Source organism: Sminthopsis crassicaudata, chromosome 3, assembly GCF_048593235.1.
Source record: "Sminthopsis crassicaudata isolate SCR6 chromosome 3, ASM4859323v1, whole genome shotgun sequence".
NCBI lineage: Eukaryota > Metazoa > Chordata > Mammalia > Dasyuromorphia > Dasyuridae > Sminthopsis > Sminthopsis crassicaudata.
In genome coordinates this window covers 636696905-636717260 of record NC_133619.1, presented here as the reverse complement: position 1 = coordinate 636717260, position 20356 = coordinate 636696905, and the positions used below count along the sequence as shown (strand labels likewise).

Below are 20356 nucleotides of genomic sequence, written 5' to 3'. Positions count from 1 at the left end.
TCTCCGGAAGGGCCCTGATGTTTGCTTTCCTTTGGGAGCAGGTGACACTGGAGAAAGTACTAGGCATCACGGCCCAAAACAGCAGCGGCTTAACGTGTGATCCGAACACAGGCCACATCGCCTACTTGGCTGGGTGAGTAGCGCGGCTCCTGCCTCTCCCCTCCATGGCTTTGTGGGCCCCTCCGCAAAGGAGACCCTGCGGTCCAGGCCCCTGGCTCCAGAAAGACTTTCAGGGAGAGGAGCTCCCAGGTCTCTGTACCCCTGTGGAGGCTGGGGACAAAAGTGCTTTTCCTGGACATCAGACGGGGTTATCTCAGTTTAGGAGTTCTGAATAGGGAGAGACAGGAGTGATAGATGCTCTGCTGGGCTTGTTGAAAACTTGGCGCACTTTGTTTGGACGTGATAATCATTCCCCAATGAGCGACCCTTTCACAAACTCCCCATCTCCTCTAATCCCTCATTTAACTCCGGTTTGGCCCTAATCTTTCTTTTGGATATGTCACTGTTAACATGTTTGCTACACGTTTTGTATAAATAGTCATTAGTAATTACTGCTTGACAGTTCTCTTTCTCTGCCGTACCTCTCTTTGGTTTGATTTGTGCCCCAAGGAAGTCAGTAAGAAAGTTCCCATGAGTGCCTTCCATTAAGCAAAATTAGTGAGCATTGTGATTGTGACTGGTTGATACACATGGAACTCAGAGTTGACCTTAACAGAAAGGAAGTGTTGCCTAACATCATTCTTCTGGAACTAACCCAGGCCATTGTGTTCGACCTGAATTCCGTTGTACTTGAGCTATACCTTTATTTACATCCTTTATTTACATCTATTGTTCTTTAGTCGTCCCCAGACCTGTATCCGTGTTCATACGTGTCGTCTCCTAATTCTCTGAATTCATATTTATGTTTCCTTATGGCACCACTGCATCCGATTCATTCGTTTAAGTTTGTCCAGCCATTCTCTAGGGGCTCAATTTGTTTTCATCTTTCTAATGCCAACAGTTCTTTGAATATTTGATACCCACGGGAACTTTCTGTTAGTGACCCCCTTAGGGGGTAAACCTAAACCAAGGAGAAGGATAAAGCAGAAAAAGAGAACTGTGGAGCAGTATTCCCTAATATTGAATTATTAAAATATTCAATTTCAAATACAATTTTAGCAAACATAGAACCAGTAGTCTATCTAAAAGGAGTATATTCATTATGCCCAAGTTGAAGTTAGACCAAAGATCAGAAAAACAAAGCAACATAATTAATCATATAAAATGTGTGTATAAATAATAATAATAATAATAATAAACATAAATCATATAAATAACAAAACCCACAATCATATCAATAGGTTCAGAAATTCCTTTAACAAAGTAGATCAGTCCTTTATGTTAAAAATGCCAAACTGTTTAGGTTTGGAAAGACCTTTTAAAAATAGAATCAAAAACAATTGTTCCACAAAGCAAGAGCTGACGGTGTCTATAATAGGGAAATTTCAGAAACTTCCTAGTATGATCGGGGCTGAAGCAAGAATTTCTCTTCTCTTCACTAGTATTTGTCTAGTATAGGACTAGACATGGTAATTATGTCAGGAAAACAGAAGAAGAAATGAAAGGAATAAACCAAGGGGAAGGTAAAATTATCTATTTGTAGATAGAGGATGGTTTATTTTAGAAACTTATCAAAATGATCAACAACTTCATCAAGTAGCAGGATACAAAATAAAGCCACAAAAATCATCAGCCTTTGTATGTGTTCCCAACGAAGCCAAGACACTTACAACTACAAAATGCATAAAATGTTGGCCACGAACCTACCATGACCCACTTAACACTTAAGTATAACTACAAAGCTATTTATAGAAGAAAGGAACTGAAGAAACAATCGGTTTTAATGCAGGCATTCAGTCCAGTATAACAATGATGGTCTAAGTTAATTTGCAGATTTAATCATTTACCAACTAAATTACCAAATTTGTACTCCACAGAATTTGGAAAAAAATAAAATAAAAATTCTTGTGGAGGAAAAAAAAAAGTTCCCATTAGTTAAAGGAAAGATGGGAGGGGGGGGGGGAAATATATATATATATATATATATATAAAATAAAATATATATTCATATATATATATAATATAAAAAATACATAAAAGGAGTCTCTTAAAACCAGATTTTTATATTTTAAGGTAAATATCAAAAGTATTTGGTTATTGGTGAAAAAAAATAAATCAGTAGGTAGGCTTCATGCAGACAAGTCCAACAATCCAGTGTTGGATTTATCCCAGAATTTGAGCTTATTTGCTGAGAACAGGCAGAATTGTAGTGAGAGGAACGGGAAAATGGTGTTTGGTGAACATTAGTAGGTTTAAACATAGTATATATATATTCTTTGCATGTATATATAGCCACATTAAATTCTAAATAGATTAAATATAAAAGGTCATATTAAAAAAAATTTAGAGGACAATGGAAAATCAGAAATTCCTAACTAGAAAAAAGATAAAAGATTTTGTAAAAGACAAAAAATAGACAATTTCAGGTATCTAAAATTAAAAAGCTTTTAAATGGACAAAATCAGTGCAGCCAGAATAAGAAGAAAAATCATTTGGAAAGAATGTTGTATCACTCATCCCTGATAAAAATATACTATCCTAATTCCACAGGAAATTGGCACAAATTTAAAGACTGAATGATTCCCTGAAAGATAAAGGGTGGAAGGATAATACATAGTTTTCTTTTTCTTTTTTTTTTTTAATGCTCATTTTTCTTTATTCATAGTATATATCATATTACTTCTTGTTCTAATGTAGTCTCTTCATAGAAGTAGTTAGTATAGTTAGTAACTTATGTTTTTATCATGGAACCCTTTGGAAGTCAGATGAAGCTTATACTTGCTCCATAGAGTAATGTTTTAAATACATAAAACAAAATACACCAGGTTACAAAGGAAATCAATTGTAATGATTTAAAGTCAAAAATACAAAATTTTTAAATACAAGTTAATAGATCCCAAATTAAAAAAAAAAAAAAAAACTTGCAGTTTATGGGGTAAGATCATGGAGAAAATAAGTTCCATTCTATTGCTAAAATCACTGATACTTTCATTAAAACAGGAATATAAAGAATACCTTTCTGCATCCATCTTATGCCTTATTGAAAAACACACTGATCTAGAAAACTAGAAGGCTTCTGGGCAGCCAAAGAAATTAAATAGTTTTATATCTCTATTAATCTATCTCATCATTTTTCAAAAGGCATTTGTAAAGCACAAAATTACATAGTTTTCTACAGAAGTGATACAAACTTAACAAGTGTGGGGAAAATGCTTCAAATCACCAGTTGGTGAAATGCAAATTAAAACAACACTTAATTTTTTTTCCTAAAATTGGTCGTTTTAACTTATCAAAATAAAAGGTGGTAGAAGATGGAGAGACTGGGGGAAATAGGTTAGTGGCCCTTCAAGGTTGTTCTAGTTGAAGTAGGAAATTATCTAGATCTATTTATTGAGAAGATACCAGAGGAAGCTGGGATATAGAGTTGACCCACTATCTTCCTTGAGTTCCTTTCAAACAAATGAATTGCTCCTCGGGAGTGAAACATGCACTATTGGGTTGGTTTATGGCCTTGCCACAGGCCCCAATGAGGGGAACATGTGGCCCTGATGGGTGGGAGGGGGCAGCAAGGGAGGGAGAGGGTCCATGTGCTATGGGGAGGGGCGGGAGAAGAGAGGAGGCTGGCTCAAACATTTGCCTGTCTGTGTCTGCAGCTGTGTGGTGGTGATCTTAGACCCCAAGGAGAGTAAGCAGCAGCACATCTTCAACACTGCCAGGTAACCACAGTACCCCAGCATTTCTCTGGCACCTCAAGTGTTACCTTATTTGATTTTTGCAACAACTCTGGGAAGTAGGAGCTGTTATTCTCATTTCCTCACGGTGAGGAAACTGAGGCAGAAAGAGCTTATGTGGCTGAGGCAGCATTTGAGTTTGGGTACAGTCCTGTCCACCTAGCAGGAGTTAGGAGTGGATGGTGACAGTTGAGGGGTCTATCCGGTAGAGAGGTCTGTGTGGGCAAGTGTCTGCGTGCATTTTAGGAGAACTGTGCCTTTTCTCTGATGGCTTGTCTCCTTAATCCAAGAACTCATTGTCTACAGGCCTGGGTGGCAGCCCAAGGAGTAGGCCATGGTGAGGGCCACAGGGAGGCTTTTTGGTTTTTCAAAGATCATTTGGAATTTCTTTTAGTGTTTTTGTTCATCATTAATTGAGGATTGCAAGGATCCCTGCCCAGTGCTTGTCCTTGGCTGGGCCATGTGGCCATGTCCTAATGGGCTGTAGACATCCTCCGAGCGTGGAAACTGGGCAAAACTTTTATTGGTAGAGTCCTGATGGTTGGTTCCTCCCTTTGGCCTCTGGCCTTGCTCACAGGCCTAGGAGGCAGGCCCTCCCATGGGACCTAGAGGGAAGTGTGGCAGCGTGGCTCATGTCCCAGCGCAGCTTTCTCTGCAAGTGTGTAAACCGTTTCTTGGCAGCCAGAAAACTAATAGCCTCCTTCTTGGTCCTCAGGAAAGCCCTGAGTGCCCTTTCCTTCTCTCCTGATGGGAGATACATCGTGACTGGCGAGGTGAGTTAGCAGCTTTTGGGTTCTCTCTGGCTCTTCCAAGGTCATGGGGATTCCCGTGGCCCTGAGGGCTGGCCAGAACAGGTTCCGTGCTCCCTGCTTGATCCCAGAGTCCTCATAAATGCCGCCCCGTACCTGCGACCTGGTCGGGAGCCTGTTCGCTCTGCCCACTGGGGTCCAGGTCTGTCCTGCCCTGCCCGTGGCTGCCGCTATAGCTCTGATTCCAGCCGTGTGGTTGATCCTTTCTGCCCCCCCCCAGAATGGGCACCGGCCGGCTGTTCGCATCTGGGACGTGGAGGAGAAGAGCCAGGTGGCGGAGATGCTGGGCCACAAGTACGGGGTGGCATGTGTGGCCTTCTCGCCCAACATGAAGCACATCGTGTCCATGGGCTACCAGCACGACATGGTGGTCAACGTCTGGGACTGGAAGGTACCTGCCTTTGGCTCTTAGAAAGTGTCCTCTCTTCAGGGGCCAGTTTGGACAGTTCTTGGGAGGGACTGCCAAGGCAGAGGCGGACTTGTCAGGGTATCGTCTGGGCTGTGGACCATGCAGGTAGAAGTGGTCCCTGGGCTCGAGATTGGAGGGAACCTGGAGGCCAGGCCAGTCATTGATGAGTCATTCTTAGCTTTGGGATCCAAGAGTTAGGGGGCTTTCCTCAGCACACCAGGCTGAGAGGGAGGTAGTGTGAACTTTCGTTTTACAAACAAGGAAACAGGCTCCAAGGAGCTGACCCTCACGGTCTGGCATAGGAATAGAATCCAGGCCTTGAAATCTCAAGCCCCGGGCTGGCTTCAGTTATTCTGAGCAGGGAGCGCCCACCTGGCAAACCTCTCTGCTGGCCGTTGTTCGGTGAAGCCCCTTGTGGGGCCACTGGTAGAGAAACAGGTTTGTCTGCCTCCGTCCTGCCGAGAACTGGGGACAGTGGCCCTGCTGCTTTCTTCCTCAAGCCTGGCCCGGCCTGAGCCTCCCTTCCTGGGAGAAGGAGACTGGGGGCCATGGTCCCCTGGGAAATTGATGCTGGCTATCTCTCCACCATGACTGCTGAGAGGAGGTGCTGCCTGGGGAGGGGCAGCATCTGCTGGCTGGACCTTGGGGAAAGGAGGGAAAGCAGCCATGACCCTCCGGGCCAGACTGTCATCTCCTGGAAGGAGATGAGGTGGAAGATGGTTCATGAGTTTGTGTAATTAAACCCCTACTCTGGGTCAGGCTCTGGGGAAACAGAAGAACCCAGTCCCTGACCTCCAGGAGCTTCCACTGGAGGAGATACTGGGCCAGGGAGTTGGCCAGAAGGAGCCCCATGCAGTGTAGGGAGAAAGGCTGGGTGCAATGCCTGGGAAAGGCAGGGCTACCCACGGGGCCCAGGGCATGTCTGGGAACTTTGGGGACGTTTTGTCTGCCCCCTTCCAGAAAGACAGTGTGGTCGCCTCCAACAAAGTGTCGTGTAAGGTCATTGCCATCTCATTTTCTGAGGACAGCAGCTACTTTGTGACTGTGGGCCACCGGCATGTCAAGTTCTGGTTCTTGGAGGTGTCCAAGGAAGTAAAGGTGCGAGACACGGGGGTGGAGGGAGGAGGAGGAGGGGAGAGGTGAGGGAGGGAGAGGGGGAGACCAGAGAGAGCGGCTGGCCTGGGGTCCCCGGAGGAAGTCTTCCTGAGCCCTCTGCTCCAATCTGTCCTTCAGGGGCCGGTGGGAGCCCTGCTGTGCCTCAGGCCCCGGCCATCTCCCCTCCGTTCTCAGGCCCTCCCTGGCGCCTCGGCCTACTCCTTGACTTTCCTCCTCTCCTTCCTGCCTCTCTGCTGGCCCTGGGCCTGCCTCCGGGCTCCGCTCCTCTTCCTCTCCCCTTCCTGCCCTTGTACCCAGTGGGTGGTGTGCTATTTTCAGGCCGCTCTAGTGGCTGCCTCCACATTAACCCTTGCCATCATGAGGCTGGGTGGGGTGCAGAGCTGTGAACTGTCCCTTTCTCCCCTAGGTGACCGGCACGGTGCCCCTGGTGGGGCGCTCGGGCATCCTGGGAGAGCTACACAACAATGTCTTCTGCGGCGTGGCCTGTGGGAGGGGCAGGATGGCGGGCAACACCTTCTGTGTGTCCTACTCCGGACTCCTCTGCCAGTTTAATGAGAAGAGAGTCCTGGAAAAGTGGATCAACTTAAAGGTGTCTACATCTTCCTGTTGATGCTTTGAAATCCCTTCCACTCCAGGAACCCACAGAACTCCCATCCCCCCGTGTGTGCATATCTGAGCTTAGTTCCCTGGGTGGGGCGGCGGGGGAGGGTGAGTGGAGTCATAAAAGACCTGACCCTGTGCCCCCCTCACCCCCACTTTTTTACCCATAGGTCTCCCTTTCATCTTGCCTGTGTGTCAGTGAGGATCTCATCTTCTGCGGCTGCACTGATGGGACGGTCCGCATCTTCCAGGCACATGACATGCATTATGTGACCAACTTACCCAAGCCCCATTACCTGGGAGTGGATGTGGCCCAAGGCCTGGATCCCAGGTACTGCAGATCCCTGATCTTGGAGCTGCCCCTGCCCGAGGGGAAACCAGCAGCCCCTCACTGGCCCATGTCCAAGTGGAGGGAGGGGGCCCCAAGAGGCTCAAAGTCCTGTCATCTCCCCCTCCCCTGGCGAAAGGAGAAGAGGGGTTGGTTCTGGGGATGATGAAGAGAATGAAGTGTCTTCTCTTGGGCAGCTTCCTCTTCAGTAGGAAGGCCCAGTCGGTCTACCCAGACACGGTGGCTCTGGCCTTCGACCCCCACCACCACTGGCTCTCGTGTGTGTACAAGGACCACAGTATCTACGTTTGGGACATCCTTGACCTAACCAAAGTGGGCAAAGTGTGGTCCGATCTTTTCCACAGTTCCTACGTCTGGAATGTCGAGGTGAGCATCCTCCCCTCTCTGCCCCTAAACTCTTACAACCTCTTCAAGGGGAAAGGTCCCAAGTCTGTCCCCGGAGGCCCGTGGAGCCCAGCTGCCCAGGCTCTGCTGGCCGCTGGCTTGGGCACTAGTGACAAAAGCCACCTCACACTGTCCTTGGGGACTCCAGGTCTACCCAGAGTTCGAAGACCAGAGAGCGTGTCTGCCCTCCGGATCGTTTCTGACCTGCTCCTCAGACAACACCATCCGCTTCTGGAACATGGAGAGCAGCCCGACTTCCGGCCGACCCAAGAACGTTTTCAGTAACGTGAGTAACCATGGCCTGATGAGCTTCTGTGGGCGAGGTGGCCCCCACTGTGCCCGAGCTTCCCCAAAGGGCGCTCTGCCGCTGAACCTTCGTGGAGGGTGACGGTGGGCAAAGAGCGTCCACCGGAGAGCACAAATGGTTCCCTATTTTTCCACGTCTTCCCCGTCCGAAAGATTCCCTTGTCTGGATCGTGCCTGTGAAGTTGGGACCAGCTTGTGTCTCCAGCTCAGCTTGGCTCCGATGTGTCCCGGACCCTGCACAGACACCGGGAGCAAGCGAGGGCCAGGCCTTTTCCTGGCTCTCCATCTCTGGGGGCTGCTGGGAGCCTTAGACATAATTGTTTGGTTTTAAAAATTTTATTTAGTATTTTATTCTTCCCTAGTTACATGTAAAAACTTTTAAGATTCCTTGTTTTTGTTTTTGGAGGGGAAGAATGAGCAAGATTAGACTTGGGGCCTCCCGCCTTCAGGGCCAGCGCTCTAGCTACTGTGCTACCTCGCTGCCCTTAACAATTCGTTTTTAAAATTTTGAGTTCCAAATTCTCTGTCTCCATCCCTTCATTGAGAAGGCAAGCAATCTGGATTATACACGTGGACTCACCGGCCTTGCTTAAATTGAGCCCCAAACCTGAAGCTGTGCCATTTCCTGGGCTCCTCCTGTGGGCAGGGCTTTGTGCCAGGGCCTGGGCTCCTGCCCTCTATAAAAGTGGACCAGTGCCCTCCTGTGTAGGGAGCGAGGTACAGCTGGGGCTTGGAGAAGGCTCACACCCTAGGGGAGCTGGGCCAGCCCGATGCCCCGCCACTAGTCACATTGTCTCGGGCCTGGAGATGTGCTTCTGACCTGCCTGCCTGGGGGCAGTCGGGTCTGTCTGCCGTGGCCTGGGCCCTGGCTTTGGTGCTTACGGTGCTTCTGAGCTCGGTGAGGCTGGGCCACGGTTGGAGCCTCCTAGGCCCTCCTGGTGCTGAGCCAACTGATACGCCCCCAATCTCAGTGCTTTCTTTCCTCCGTGACTGACTGTTACTGTTCCTTTTCCCTTCTCTTCAAAGAACCTGCTCAAGGTGGTGTATGTAGAAAATGACATCCAGCACCTGCAAGACATCTCCCATTTCCCGGACCGGGGGAATGAGAACGGGACTCCTGTGGACATGAAGTCAGGAGTGCGGGTCATGCAGGTCAGTCCTGATGGTCAGCACTTGGCCTCAGGCGACCGCAGTGGAAATCTGAGGCAAGTGTCCCCCTCGAGCGGCACCAGCTGTGCTGAAGAGTCGCCTCAGTCAGAGGCCCAACCTCCCCACTGTGTCCTCGCCAGGATCCTTTGGATCTAGCCCCGGAACCTCGAGTTGATGGCAAGTGGGGTGGCAGACTGGGCCCCCGGGGCTAGCTCAGACCCGGCTCCCCTTGCCCACTGGCTGGGGGGCTGTTTTGTTTTGCAGGATTCACGAGCTCAGGTTCATGGATGAGCTGATTAAGGTGGAGGCCCATGATGCAGAAGTTTTGTGTCTGGAATATTCCAAGCCTGAAACTGGTGAGTTATTTTTTTTTCCCTTGGGGTGGGCAAGGAAGTGTTCAAGGAAGTGGAGAAATAGATGGACAAGGGAGGGACAAGGAGCTGCTTCCATGCCGTGACCACGCTATCCGTCTCCTTCAGATTTCTTGGTGCAGGCATGTAGAGAGCTCTGGATTCATCTCAAGACTTTTAAAACTCAGCTTGGAGCTTGAGAGAAATTCCTGGATTTTGTAAGGCAACCTGAACCTTGGGAAAGGCTGAGTTCTCTGGAGGCTGAGCTAACAGGCCCCTGGGAAAGAGCCCGAAGCAGGGGTACGCTCAGTGAGCTAGGACCCAGGTTCTTGGGCAAGTCAGTGTGGGAGGCTGAGAAGGTGGCAGGATCTGCTGGGCAGCCTGGGCCTTCTTATCTTGCCAGGGGTGACATTGCTGGCCTCGGCCAGTCGGGACCGGCTCATCCACGTGCTCAATGTGGACAAGAATTATAACTTGGAACAGACCCTGGATGACCATTCCTCCTCAATCACAGCCATCAAATTTGCAGGTAAGACACAGACTTACAGACCTTCTGACTTAGGAGCCCAGTGGCCATCTATTCTGCCCCATGCTCTATAGTACCCCCGCCTCCATTACAACAAATGGAGAAGGGGGATCTAGTCTCAGCTGGAAGTGCCTCCCTCCCCCATCCCACCCTGGCTCTGGCAGCCCACTTCACTTGTGGTCAGCTCTAATGATTTTCCTGAATCAAAGCTCTATTTGTTTCTTTGCAGCTTCCTCCCATTGTTCTCACTTCTGCCCTCTGGGCCCAAAAGACCAAGTTTTATCTGCCTCTGCATTGTGGTCTTGATCCCTTCTGGCTTGAAGGAGATAAGGGGAGGGCTGAATTCTTAGGGAGACTTCTGGGTGGTCAGGAAGGGTGGTGAGATGGCAGGACAGCGATGAGGGTGCGGGAGGCTGAGAGGACAGAAGGTGGTCAGCCTTTAGGAAGGATGGAGGGGCCCACTGAGATGGCTTGTTCATTGCTGGCACTGAAATGACCCTGGGAGAGAGTGGTGTCGATCTGGGGTGGAAGCTCAGGTGGCTCACGGGAGCCGGGACTTAAAGAATTGGGGGCTGAAGACAATGGCCTGGGAGTGGGGAGGGTGCCTGTGACCAGAGCAGGAGATGGGTAGAAATGGGGATCACGGGAACGATAGAAGGTTGTTTGGGGACAATCCAGCAACAGGTGCAGAAAGTTCTGGGGCAGGAAGAGAGAAAGGAAGGTGGTTAGATTTTTCTTTGAGAGAGTAACTTTAGTAATTTGAAATTTAAAAAGTTTTTACTGGTAAGAGACCAGCTGAGCACCTCATCTGGTTGCATTAGGGCCTGGCAGGATTCTTCCACTTACCAACCAGAGGCAGCTCAGCAAGCTTGTGTCATGTGTGAAGAAGAGGTAGGAACTCCTGATAAATAAAGCCGCCTCAGGGAGCCAGTGCAAGGAGGCTGAAGGGCCAAAGCACCATCTCCCAAGGTTTTTGGAAATTCAGCTTCCAGATAATATATCCCCTCTCTGCAGACAGCAAAGCCTCGAGGGTAGAGTCCCGGCCTTAGAACCAGAATGCCAACTGGGCCTCCGACCTGTCCTGGCCCTGTCAGATCTGTGTAAATAGAAATGGGACAGGAACTATTGCATTGTATTTTTTTTTTTTTTTTAACTGATTTCTGTTTTCCCCAATTACATATAAGTCTGATTTGTACTCGGGCATTTTGCAGGCCTGGAGTTTGAATCGCTATGCTCTAGGCAGATCTGTAAGACAAAATCAACTGTGCAGGAAAGGCTGCTCCTCATTCTTAAGGGAAATTGTTTCCTCATTTGGAAGTTTCCTCTGCCAGTGACATCATGGGCTCAGTCCCGATTCCCTCTTGATTTCTTGAGGAATTCTTGGGAATACCAAGAGAAGAGCAGACAGTATCTCACCCAGGGAGATTCCATCCTCTTGGAACTGGGGTGAGAGTGTAGATCCCTGTACCAGCAGCTAAGAAAATACATGGAGTTTGGGAAGGCAGAGAAGACAATTGGTGGAAAGGCTTCACCTAGCAGGTGGCTTCCAAGTTAAACCAAGTAAATCTAAATAGAACCGAGAAAGGGAGTGTATTCTGGCTGGACAGAAGCATGGAGATTAGACAGAATGTCAAGTTTGGGGGCTGCCAGTTAGTTCCCTTGAGCTGGGAAGGAGAGTAAAACAAAGTCCAGAGAGGTTGGCCAAAAGCAAGTCTTGGAGGATTTGAAATAATAGCAAAGCCGTGATTTTTTAAAATAATAAGTTGGGATCAAATGCTAGTCTGAGGAATTGGTTTTATCTTCTTCCTATTAGGAAGTCATTGGAGATTGAGCAGGAGAGTGATGTTGTGCCCACGTTAGTACCCTGGATATCTTAGAATCAGCCAGAGTCCGGATAAGCAAAAGTCTTTATTCTTGGTCTTTTGGGGTCACCGTCAGGGGATTAGATCTAGGAATCTCCACACCTCCTTCCTCTCTCTCCACCACCAAAAGAATGATTCCCCCCTGTCTTACTCCACCCTCTCATCTCTCTCTTTTCCTTCTTGGTCCATACCCACCGATTGAGCCAGCACAGAATAGTTGGGGAGGGTCGTTCTCTAAGCATATGTTAATAGAGAACAGGCAAATTGGTAATTAGCCTTAAGTGCTTTGTTATCTGGGTTAAGTGCATCTGCTCAGTTCTAGCCCTTTACAGAGTGACCCATTCAGTCTTTGTCTTAGTGATTTTGGCACTTGTATGGAAGATGGATTGGGGAAGGGAGATGCTGGAAATGGGAAAATGAGTAGGAAGCTATTGCAGTAATTCAGGAGAGAAGGAAAAAGGATCTGAGCTAGGCTCAGGACCCTGTGAGTGAGTGAAGAAAGGAGGATAGATAGGGGAGAGGTGGTAACTAAATTTCACAACTGACTGACAGAAGCCAAAAAGAGGGAAGAGTCAGTCTGGATGAGAAGATAAATGGATATTGAGTCGGCCTGGTTATCTGCATAGAGAGCATAATTGAGCTCATGGGAACAAAGAGATCGCCAAGGAAGAATGTAGAGAGAAGAGACCTTCAGGAAGAGCTCTGGTGAAGAGCCCCAATTCTTAGTGTGGAAGATGGGTGACGATGTAGCAAAGGAGATTGAGGAAGGCCTTGAGAGACACAACAACAATGAAAAATGGTCTTCAAAAGCAGTGGAGAATCCCACATTGTGCAAAGAGATGAAAAACTGAATGGGTGAAGAAATTCAGAAGGGAGAAGCTTGGTGGAAATCGTTTCAGTGAGGGGGAGAAACAAGGGAAAGTGGATGACAGACCAGCTGGTGACAAGTTCAAAGATAAGGTATTTGGGAAAGATGACAAGCCTGGTAAGGAAGCAGGAGGCCAAATAAAAAGAGGGATGTAAGACCTTCCAGTAGCTGGGCTCTACTGGTACATGCTCTGGCCGCCCATTATTCTCACACCTATTAGTGACACCTATTGTCTAAGCATGACTGACATTTTCAGATCTGTGTCAGGTTTGAGGGCTGCCTGCCCCTATACTACAAAGTAATTAAAACACTTAACATGATATAATTTGGTTTCCTTGATAATTCCTTCCACAAAAAATGGAGCAAGCACCAAGAAGAACTGTTGGTTTGGATCTGAGTCTGACCACTGTGGATGGGCTGGACCCTGAAGTAAAAATAGGGGCACTGTTGAAGGAAAGAGCCATTCTACCTTCAAACTTGTGACACAGGAGAGGAAAGCCCACCTGTTGTCTGATGCTTAAACCCCCGGTTCTGGAAGATTATTTGGCGCAGTGGAGAGAGCACCAAACTGGGTGTCAGGAAGACCTGGATATAAATCTTGCCTTGAATATTTGAGCTATATGACCCTGGGCAAAGTTAACCCTGATTGCCTCACCCAAAAAAAGAAGGGAACTTTGGGGGGAACATGACTCACATCTTAGAACTTGTGATGGGAAATAGAAGTGACCAGAACAAATAATTCTGATGCGGAAAAATAGGAGCTGTTTAAAGAGACATGGCTGCATAGGGAACTCGAAAAAATTTATTGATGCTGTTAGTTTTTACATTACATTTATTTTTTTATCCTATTTCAGAATATATCCTGTTCTCCCTTGGCAGTTCTATTCTTGTAACATTTAAAAAAGAAACAGGAAAAAAGTTCAGCAAAAATAGCCAAATGTCTCATCTGATAGTGAGCATGGTATTCCATAGTCTTATTCCCCCACTTCTGCAATAAGGAGAGGAAGGTGCATTTTAACTCTTCTCTAGGACCGTACTTTGATCAATTAGGTTTTTGTTTTAATGTAGAAGTTAGAAGCAACAGTGATGGAGGATAAAGTACAAAAGGATAGCCTAATCCTCTAAAAAGTGTATTAAGGATGACAAGAAAGGACACTTTGAGGCGTATTGGGGGCAAGAGGAATATGAAGGAAAGACTCAATGGCCATTACTCTGAGTGAGTGGCTCAGTGGAACTGGTAGTGGAAGACAGGGCTAACCAGCTTCTGTTTTGCTTTTGTTTTCTAAGAATAACTTTAGAGTGATAAGCTCCAAAGTAGGTCACAGTGAACTGAAGCTCCATTTAACTTTGAAAGAGTACCTTGCTGCCCTCCTGAATTCAGACCAATGACAGTGTTCCAGTTGCTGAAGGTAGTGATGGCTAGACTTTCCCAGCCTCAAATCATTTTGGAGAATTCCAGAGCATAAAAAGACTAGGGACGGACAATCTTCCAATTTTCGATCAAGTCAGCGAGTGTGGCTTTGAAGGCAAAACGGTAGATTTGTGTTAAAGGGAAGGCTTGTGAATGGTTGCAAAGGGGAGCAGTGATCAGTAAGGGCTCTGAGTTTGGACTACTCTGCTTTTTAGAAGTTACTCAATAGGAAACCGTTAAATTCAGCAAAGTTCCAATGAAGTGTTTGTGGAAGAGACAGATACGGGCTCTGTGACAGCACAATTGGGTGTTGCAGATCTGGTTTAGCTGATGATTGGATCAATGTCATAGTGAAGGGAAATTTCAAGAGTGCCAGAAATCTGACTTTGGTCTTCGCCACGTGCCATGTTTATTCATGCCTTGGATGAAAACATCAGTAAAAATATGCTTATCAGATTGGCAGATGGCACAGTTAGCGGGTAACTAATGTCAATTAGAATTGGAGTCTAAAATCAGCCAGCCAGTCCCAAACATTAAGTGTGAAGACCTTAAGAGGCAGGCCTTGTGGAATGGCCTGACTAACAAGATGACATTGAGTGGTCACAAATCTGAAATGTTGGATTTGAAAAACTATGGGGAAGCATAACTTGGGGAGGGGGGAGAGCTGGGAATTTCAGGCCCAGTAGGACGTGGCAGCTACATGATCACAGGCCCCTGCCCAGAACAAGGGAGGTGATGGCAGAGCATGTCCTAGATTTTTGAGAAAGTCGAAAGTGGCCAGGATGGAGACGGAACTGGAGAGCTAGCTCCCTGTCAGCTGACCAGTGGAGGGATCAGAGCACATTGAGCCTGGTGAAGAGGAGATTATGGGTCATGAAGGTCTGGTGGCAGAAATAACAGTGCTTCCTTCTGCCTGACCATGAGAGGTAAAAAAAGGGAACAAGGAGGGCTTGAGAGAAGTCATAGTAGCTCAGTGTGTGGGAGAATATTCTAATTAACAGAGCTGACCAAATTGGAGTGGCCGCCTGGGGCCAGAGGGTTTCCCATCAGTGGAGCACTTCAGGTGGATACTGGATAACCCCTTGTTGGGGAGGGGATTCCAATGGAGCAGGGCCTTCCTCAGCCTTTTGGTGAGTCTTGGATAGTCAAGTCTGTGAATGGAACCTTTCCAAGAATCATGATTTTAATGTATGAGCTCGGGTACATTCAGTTACTAAGGAAACTAATTACACTGCAATACATCTATCAAAATATTTTTTTTGTTTTGTTTAATCTGGCCTAAGTAATGATGTTTCATTTATTTTATAGCTTTTTATTTACAAGATATATACATGGGTAATTTTTCAGCATTGACAATTGCAAAACCTTTTATTCCGTTTTTTCCCCTCCCCCCCCCCCATGGCAGGTTGGCCAACATATGTTAAAGTATAAGTTAAATAAAATATATGTCTATATGTCCAAACAGTTATTTTGCTGTACAAAAAGAATTGGACTTTGAAACAGTGTACAATTAGCCTGTGAAGGAAATAAAAAAATGCAGGCAGACAAAAATATGGGTACTGGGAATTCTATGTAGTGGTTCGTAGTCATCTCCCAGAGTTCTTTCGCCGGGTGTAGCCAGTTCAGTTACTGCTCCATTGGAGCTGATTTGGTTCATCTCATTGTTGGAGAGGGCCTCGTCCATCAGAATTGATCCTCATATAGTATTGTTGTTGGAGTATATAATGATCTCCTGGTCCAAAATATTTTTTAAAAAACAAGTTAGAGGATGTTTGAGGAGCACAGGAGAAAGTAGAATTAGCAAATTTAGGAAGTGGAGTTGGAGTGGGATTATAATGAGGAATAGAGGTTGGTTTGGAGTTTGTGAGAGCAGGTGGGGTCACATTTAGGACTTGATCTTGGGAGAAGTAGGGAAATGGCAAGGACTGTGAAGTGGTTGGAGCTGTTAGGGGGAGGTCACTGGCTTGGAGAGGGGAGCAGGCTAGGAGGCCGTAGAGGGGAGCGGGCATTGCATTGTGGAAATGTAGGAGTTACAGGAACAGGGGGGGCACAGGGAGGGGAGATTTAGGGAAGCAATAGATTTATTACAGATCAGAGAATGACTGGTCCCAGTGAGTGCTGAAGGGAGGGGGCAATTGCAGAAACAGGGTGGGCTAAGCTGTGGTCAGGGGCCCAACCTCTCTCCCCTCCTATAGGGAACAGAGACATCCAGATGATCAGCTGTGGAGCTGACAAAAGCATCTACTTCCGCAGCGCCCAAAAGGTCAGGGGGCCACTCCTAGGAATGGGGGGAGTGTGAGGCAGGGGGTTATGGAGCACTCTTTGGGCAGTCTCCCTTCGTGGGCTCTGTTCTTTCTAAAAGCCAAGATGTTCCCCATAGATGATGGGCGGGAGGTGGGATTTTCCCGGCCTCTGAAGGCCGCCTGTGGCCCTAGGTTTCCGATGGCCTTCATTTTGTACGCACCCATCATGTGGCAGAGAAAACTACCTTGTATGACATGGACATCGACATCACCCAGAAGTACGTGGCTGTGGCCTGTCAGGACAGGAATGTGAGGTGAGCCGACGCTGGCTGCAGCGAGCCCCAAAGCAAAGCCTTGTGGCCCTTCCCTAGCCCCCGGTGTCAGGGGCCCCTGACAGAGATGGGCCAGTGAGGTCCTGGTCAGCCCTTCCTGCTCCCCTCTGACCCTTGGGAGGGGCAGGGCTGCGGGGGAGTGGAGGGAGCTGACCTAAGGGCTCAAGTGAGCATTGGAGGCCCTGAGGGTAACTGACGTTCTCCCCAGAGTCTACAACACGGTCAATGGCAAACAGAAGAAATGCTACAAGGGCTCTCAGGGGGACGATGGCTCCTTGCTGAAGGTGAGAGCAGTGCGGGGGTGGGCAGCATGTCTGTGGGTCAGAAGCTCTCAGGGAGGGCTCCAAGCTCTGGAGTGGAGGGAGGGAAAGGCTGTGAGTGAGTAAAGCGGGAAGAAGGCACTGAAGAAAGGGGCCATTTTGTGGATCACGTGCAGCTTAATCCAGATTGCATTGGGGATGCCATGGCCCCTGCAGGTCAGCACCAGCTCTGCAGCGCAGTCTCGGACGCTGGTCAGCATTAGGAGGTGATGGGGATTGTGCAGAGGCCTGATGGTGGAGGCACGCCCTCCTGGCTCCCAGGCCCACTTTCTATCCGTGATGCTGAATGTAATCAAAGCTCACGATTTTGAATACAATCCTGTTTTCTGAAATCTGAAATGTCCACAACTTAAAAGAATGTCTGCATTTTTAAGACTTGGTCTTCTCCAGAGTTGTGTCTTGGCCCTTTGGACATCTGCTCAGGCCCTGAAGGAGTCTGGGAGCTGGAGGGGCAGGAAGGTGCAGCCTGGCAGCCTGTGGGGGTTGGGGATATAGAGACTAGACTAGCCTTGACTAGCGGGAGGGGTTGAAGGCCTGAGGGAATGCCCTTCTCAGGCCAAGGAAGGCCTGACTCTGGATCCGGGTCGATGATGGTTTCTCCCTCTCCCTCGGGCAGGTGCATGTTGACCCTTCAGGCACCTTCCTAGCCACCAGTTGCTCTGACAAGAGCATCTCGGTGATTGACTTCTATTCTGGAGAGTGCATTGCCAAGATGTTTGGACATTCAGGTAGGGCCGCCCACCAGGCAGGGGGTCTGCTTGGGGCCCGCGTGTTTGGCTGCTTTCCCGTGGGGGGGGAGGGTTTGTGAGAGACTCGTGTCTGATTTGGTTGCAGAAATTGTCACAGGCATGAAGTTTACTTATGACTGTCGCCACCTGATCACTGTGTCTGGAGACAGGTAAGGGACAGGACACAGTTCTGAACCACTGGGGTTCTGGTGAGGGGGCAACGGAGAAATGAAACTATATACTTTAGTTTGTTTAAAAACACTCTTCAATGTCCACGGTCTCCTGTCCAGCATGGAGCTATCTGGGAGAACTCTGAGGTGCCCAGGGCCCGTGGGGGGGGGTCTCCAGGAGAATCTCACAGCAGCCCTGGGCAGGGAGCAGGCTGGGCAGGGCCCGTGTTTCCAAGTGGGCTGTGTTGTGGGGGCGGCCTGGAGCGGCCCCGTGCGCTGTGGGGGTGGGGGGGCCTAGTTTGCTCTGCTGGACCCTGCCCGGGGAGCCGTGTGTCTGGTGAGGGGAAGGTCACGGGTGACTTTTTATGGCCCTGTTGGGGTTTCTTGGCAGAGATCTCGAGGGAGTGGCCATTTCCTTCTCAGTCATTTACAGATGAGGAAACTGAGGCAGGTGGGGCAGTGACCTGCCCAGGGCAGCCCAGGCAGAGAGACTGAGGCTGGATTTGAAGTCCGGGAGGCGAGTCCTCCTGGCTCCAGGCCTGGCAATTTGTGCGCTGTGGCGCCCCCTAGTCCCAGCGGTGCCCACGGCAGGAAACAGTTTCTGTTCCTCAGTCAGACTCCGGCGTCATGGGCTGGTGAGGGGGCGGCCCCTGTTCTGAGGCTGCTGCAGGCCCTTAGATGTTTTCAGGGGCTCCTCAACTCAGTTCAAAGGATGGGAGAGACTGATTTCTGATTCTAGGACCTTATTAAAGGGATGATTTGTGAGCACATATGTATATATATCCATATACGTGTGTGTGTATGTGTGTAAGATACATATATATATACATATATATAAATATATATATATTCCCCCCCTGTGGCAATTGGGGGGTTAAGTAACCTGGCCAGGATCACACAGCCACAAAGTGTTTGAGTTTAGATTAGAACTCAGGTCCTCCTGACTTCAGGGCTGGGGCTCCCTCCACCGCGCCCCCTCGCTGCCCCGATGTGTAAGCAGTGGTCCCCAAGAGCAGCAGCTTTTCAGCCCACAGGTTTGGGGAGGAGGCCTTGAGGCGCCCGCCTGTCTTTTTCAGCATTTGCGTCTGTGCCTTGGAGGATGACACCGGGGGCATCCCCAGCAAATGGGCCACTAGCACAGGGCCTGGAAGGCCAATTTATGGAGCCCTTCGTGTAGAGGGTCTCATGGGAACCTCACTTCTACACGAGGCTTAAGAGGGCTTAGGTGTCGCACGGTGTCAGAAGTGGAATTTGAACCTGGATCCCTCTGGTCCTGAGCTCTTTCCACTGAGGTCTTTAAATGCCCTGATCTCCCACCCCCCGCCCCTTTCTTTGAGATGCTTCCATCTCCCTCAGAGCTGACACTCTTCCCCTCTCCCCCTTTCCCCCTTAAAACGTGAGCTCATGAGGAGCAAGGACTCTTCCCGGCTCGCTCTCTGTATACCGAGTGCTTAGAACGGCAGTTCTTCAGGCCTTTTCTTCCTCCTCCTCTTCTCTCCCTCCTTGGCAATCGCTCACGTCTGGTCCCTTCCTCTCCTCCAGTTGTGTCTTCATCTGGCAGCTGGGCCCAGAGATCACGAGCTGCATGAAACAGCACCTGATGGAGATCGATCACATTGAGCAGCAGAAGAAGCTCAAAGACAGAAAGTGGACCAGCCAGCTGAGGTGGGGGCGGGCCTCTGCCTCATTGTGTAGTGGCTCAGAGCACTTGGCTCACCTCCCCAAAGGTGGCAAGACAGGGTCCGAAAGCTGGGGAGGGGCTCGGCACTCCCTCAGCCATTGGGAAGCGTGGTGGGACTAGGGAGCCGGAGCTCGGACAGACCCCTGGGGACCCTTCAGCCGGAAGCCATGGGAGGGGAAAGGGCTCTCAGCTGGGGGGGGTTCTGGGCGAGGGCTGAGATGCATGGAGTCAGCCGTGCCTCAAGCCCTGGGGCAGCAGTTTCTGGGCTTGCCTGGTCATGGAGGAGGGGCGGGGGCAATCTCAGGGAAGGCCTTAACATTGCCCCATCTCTGCTCTCTGAGTGCAGGCGGGAAACTTACATGTCTGTGCCCAGCGGGACTTGTTCCCCAAGCCCCGGAGAGCAGACGGAGGATGAACTGGAAGAGGAGTGTGAGCCGGAGGAGCTGCTGAAGACCCCCACCAAAGACAGCTTTGAGACAGGCAGGTCCCTGCTTGCCCAGGCAGGGCAGGGGGCAGGCGCGGCCTCTGCTGCTAATTCGGTGTTCTTCCCCTCCCTGCACCTCAGGCTCCTTGTTTGTGAAAGGGCTCAGTTGGGGGTCTAGGGTCCTAGGACCTACTAATCACTGCCATGAAATGACCAGGCCTCAGCTCAGTGGCTCTAACCTGGCCCCCAGCCCTACTTAGTGCTCAGTTTTTCCCAGGGAGCTTAGCCAGAAATTGCCAACATAGCTGACTCTGCATTGAATAGGCTTGAATAGTGCCACAATTCCAGCATCAGGACACTGGGTGGGCATCTGGTCTGTAATATCACCAGCTTCTAGTATCTTTGTGCCAATTCATCCCATTTCTGGGCAGCTGCTTATTTGGGGGGAGTTGTTCTGTCCCTTGTTCCCCGGGGTAGGAGATCTCCCCC

At 49.1% G+C, this 20356-nt stretch overlaps 1 protein-coding gene across 5 annotated transcripts in view; it reads left to right on the top strand.

The window, feature by feature from the left end:
* Positions 1-20356, top strand: part of WDR62 (WD repeat domain 62) — a 32078-nt gene that overhangs the window by 1733 nt on the left and 9989 nt on the right. For all 5 annotated transcript variants that reach the window (XM_074306672.1, XM_074306670.1, XM_074306671.1 and 2 more), the window contains exons 2-20: positions 42-133; positions 3753-3815; positions 4546-4603; positions 4860-5030; positions 6009-6146; positions 6571-6753; positions 6935-7095; positions 7290-7479; positions 7646-7783; positions 8830-9008; positions 9217-9308; positions 9706-9831; positions 16165-16232; positions 16405-16526; positions 16753-16828; positions 17481-17592; positions 17699-17762; positions 19305-19427; positions 19790-19923. In XM_074306672.1, the coding sequence (XP_074162773.1) occupies positions 42-133; positions 3753-3815; positions 4546-4603; positions 4860-5030; positions 6009-6146; positions 6571-6753; positions 6935-7095; positions 7290-7479; positions 7646-7783; positions 8830-9008; positions 9217-9308; positions 9706-9831; positions 16165-16232; positions 16405-16526; positions 16753-16828; positions 17481-17592; positions 17699-17762; positions 19305-19427; positions 19790-19923 (2290 nt within the window). The remainder of the gene's footprint in view (positions 1-41; positions 134-3752; positions 3816-4545; positions 4604-4859; positions 5031-6008; positions 6147-6570; positions 6754-6934; positions 7096-7289; positions 7480-7645; positions 7784-8829; positions 9009-9216; positions 9309-9705; positions 9832-16164; positions 16233-16404; positions 16527-16752; positions 16829-17480; positions 17593-17698; positions 17763-19304; positions 19428-19789; positions 19924-20356) is intronic.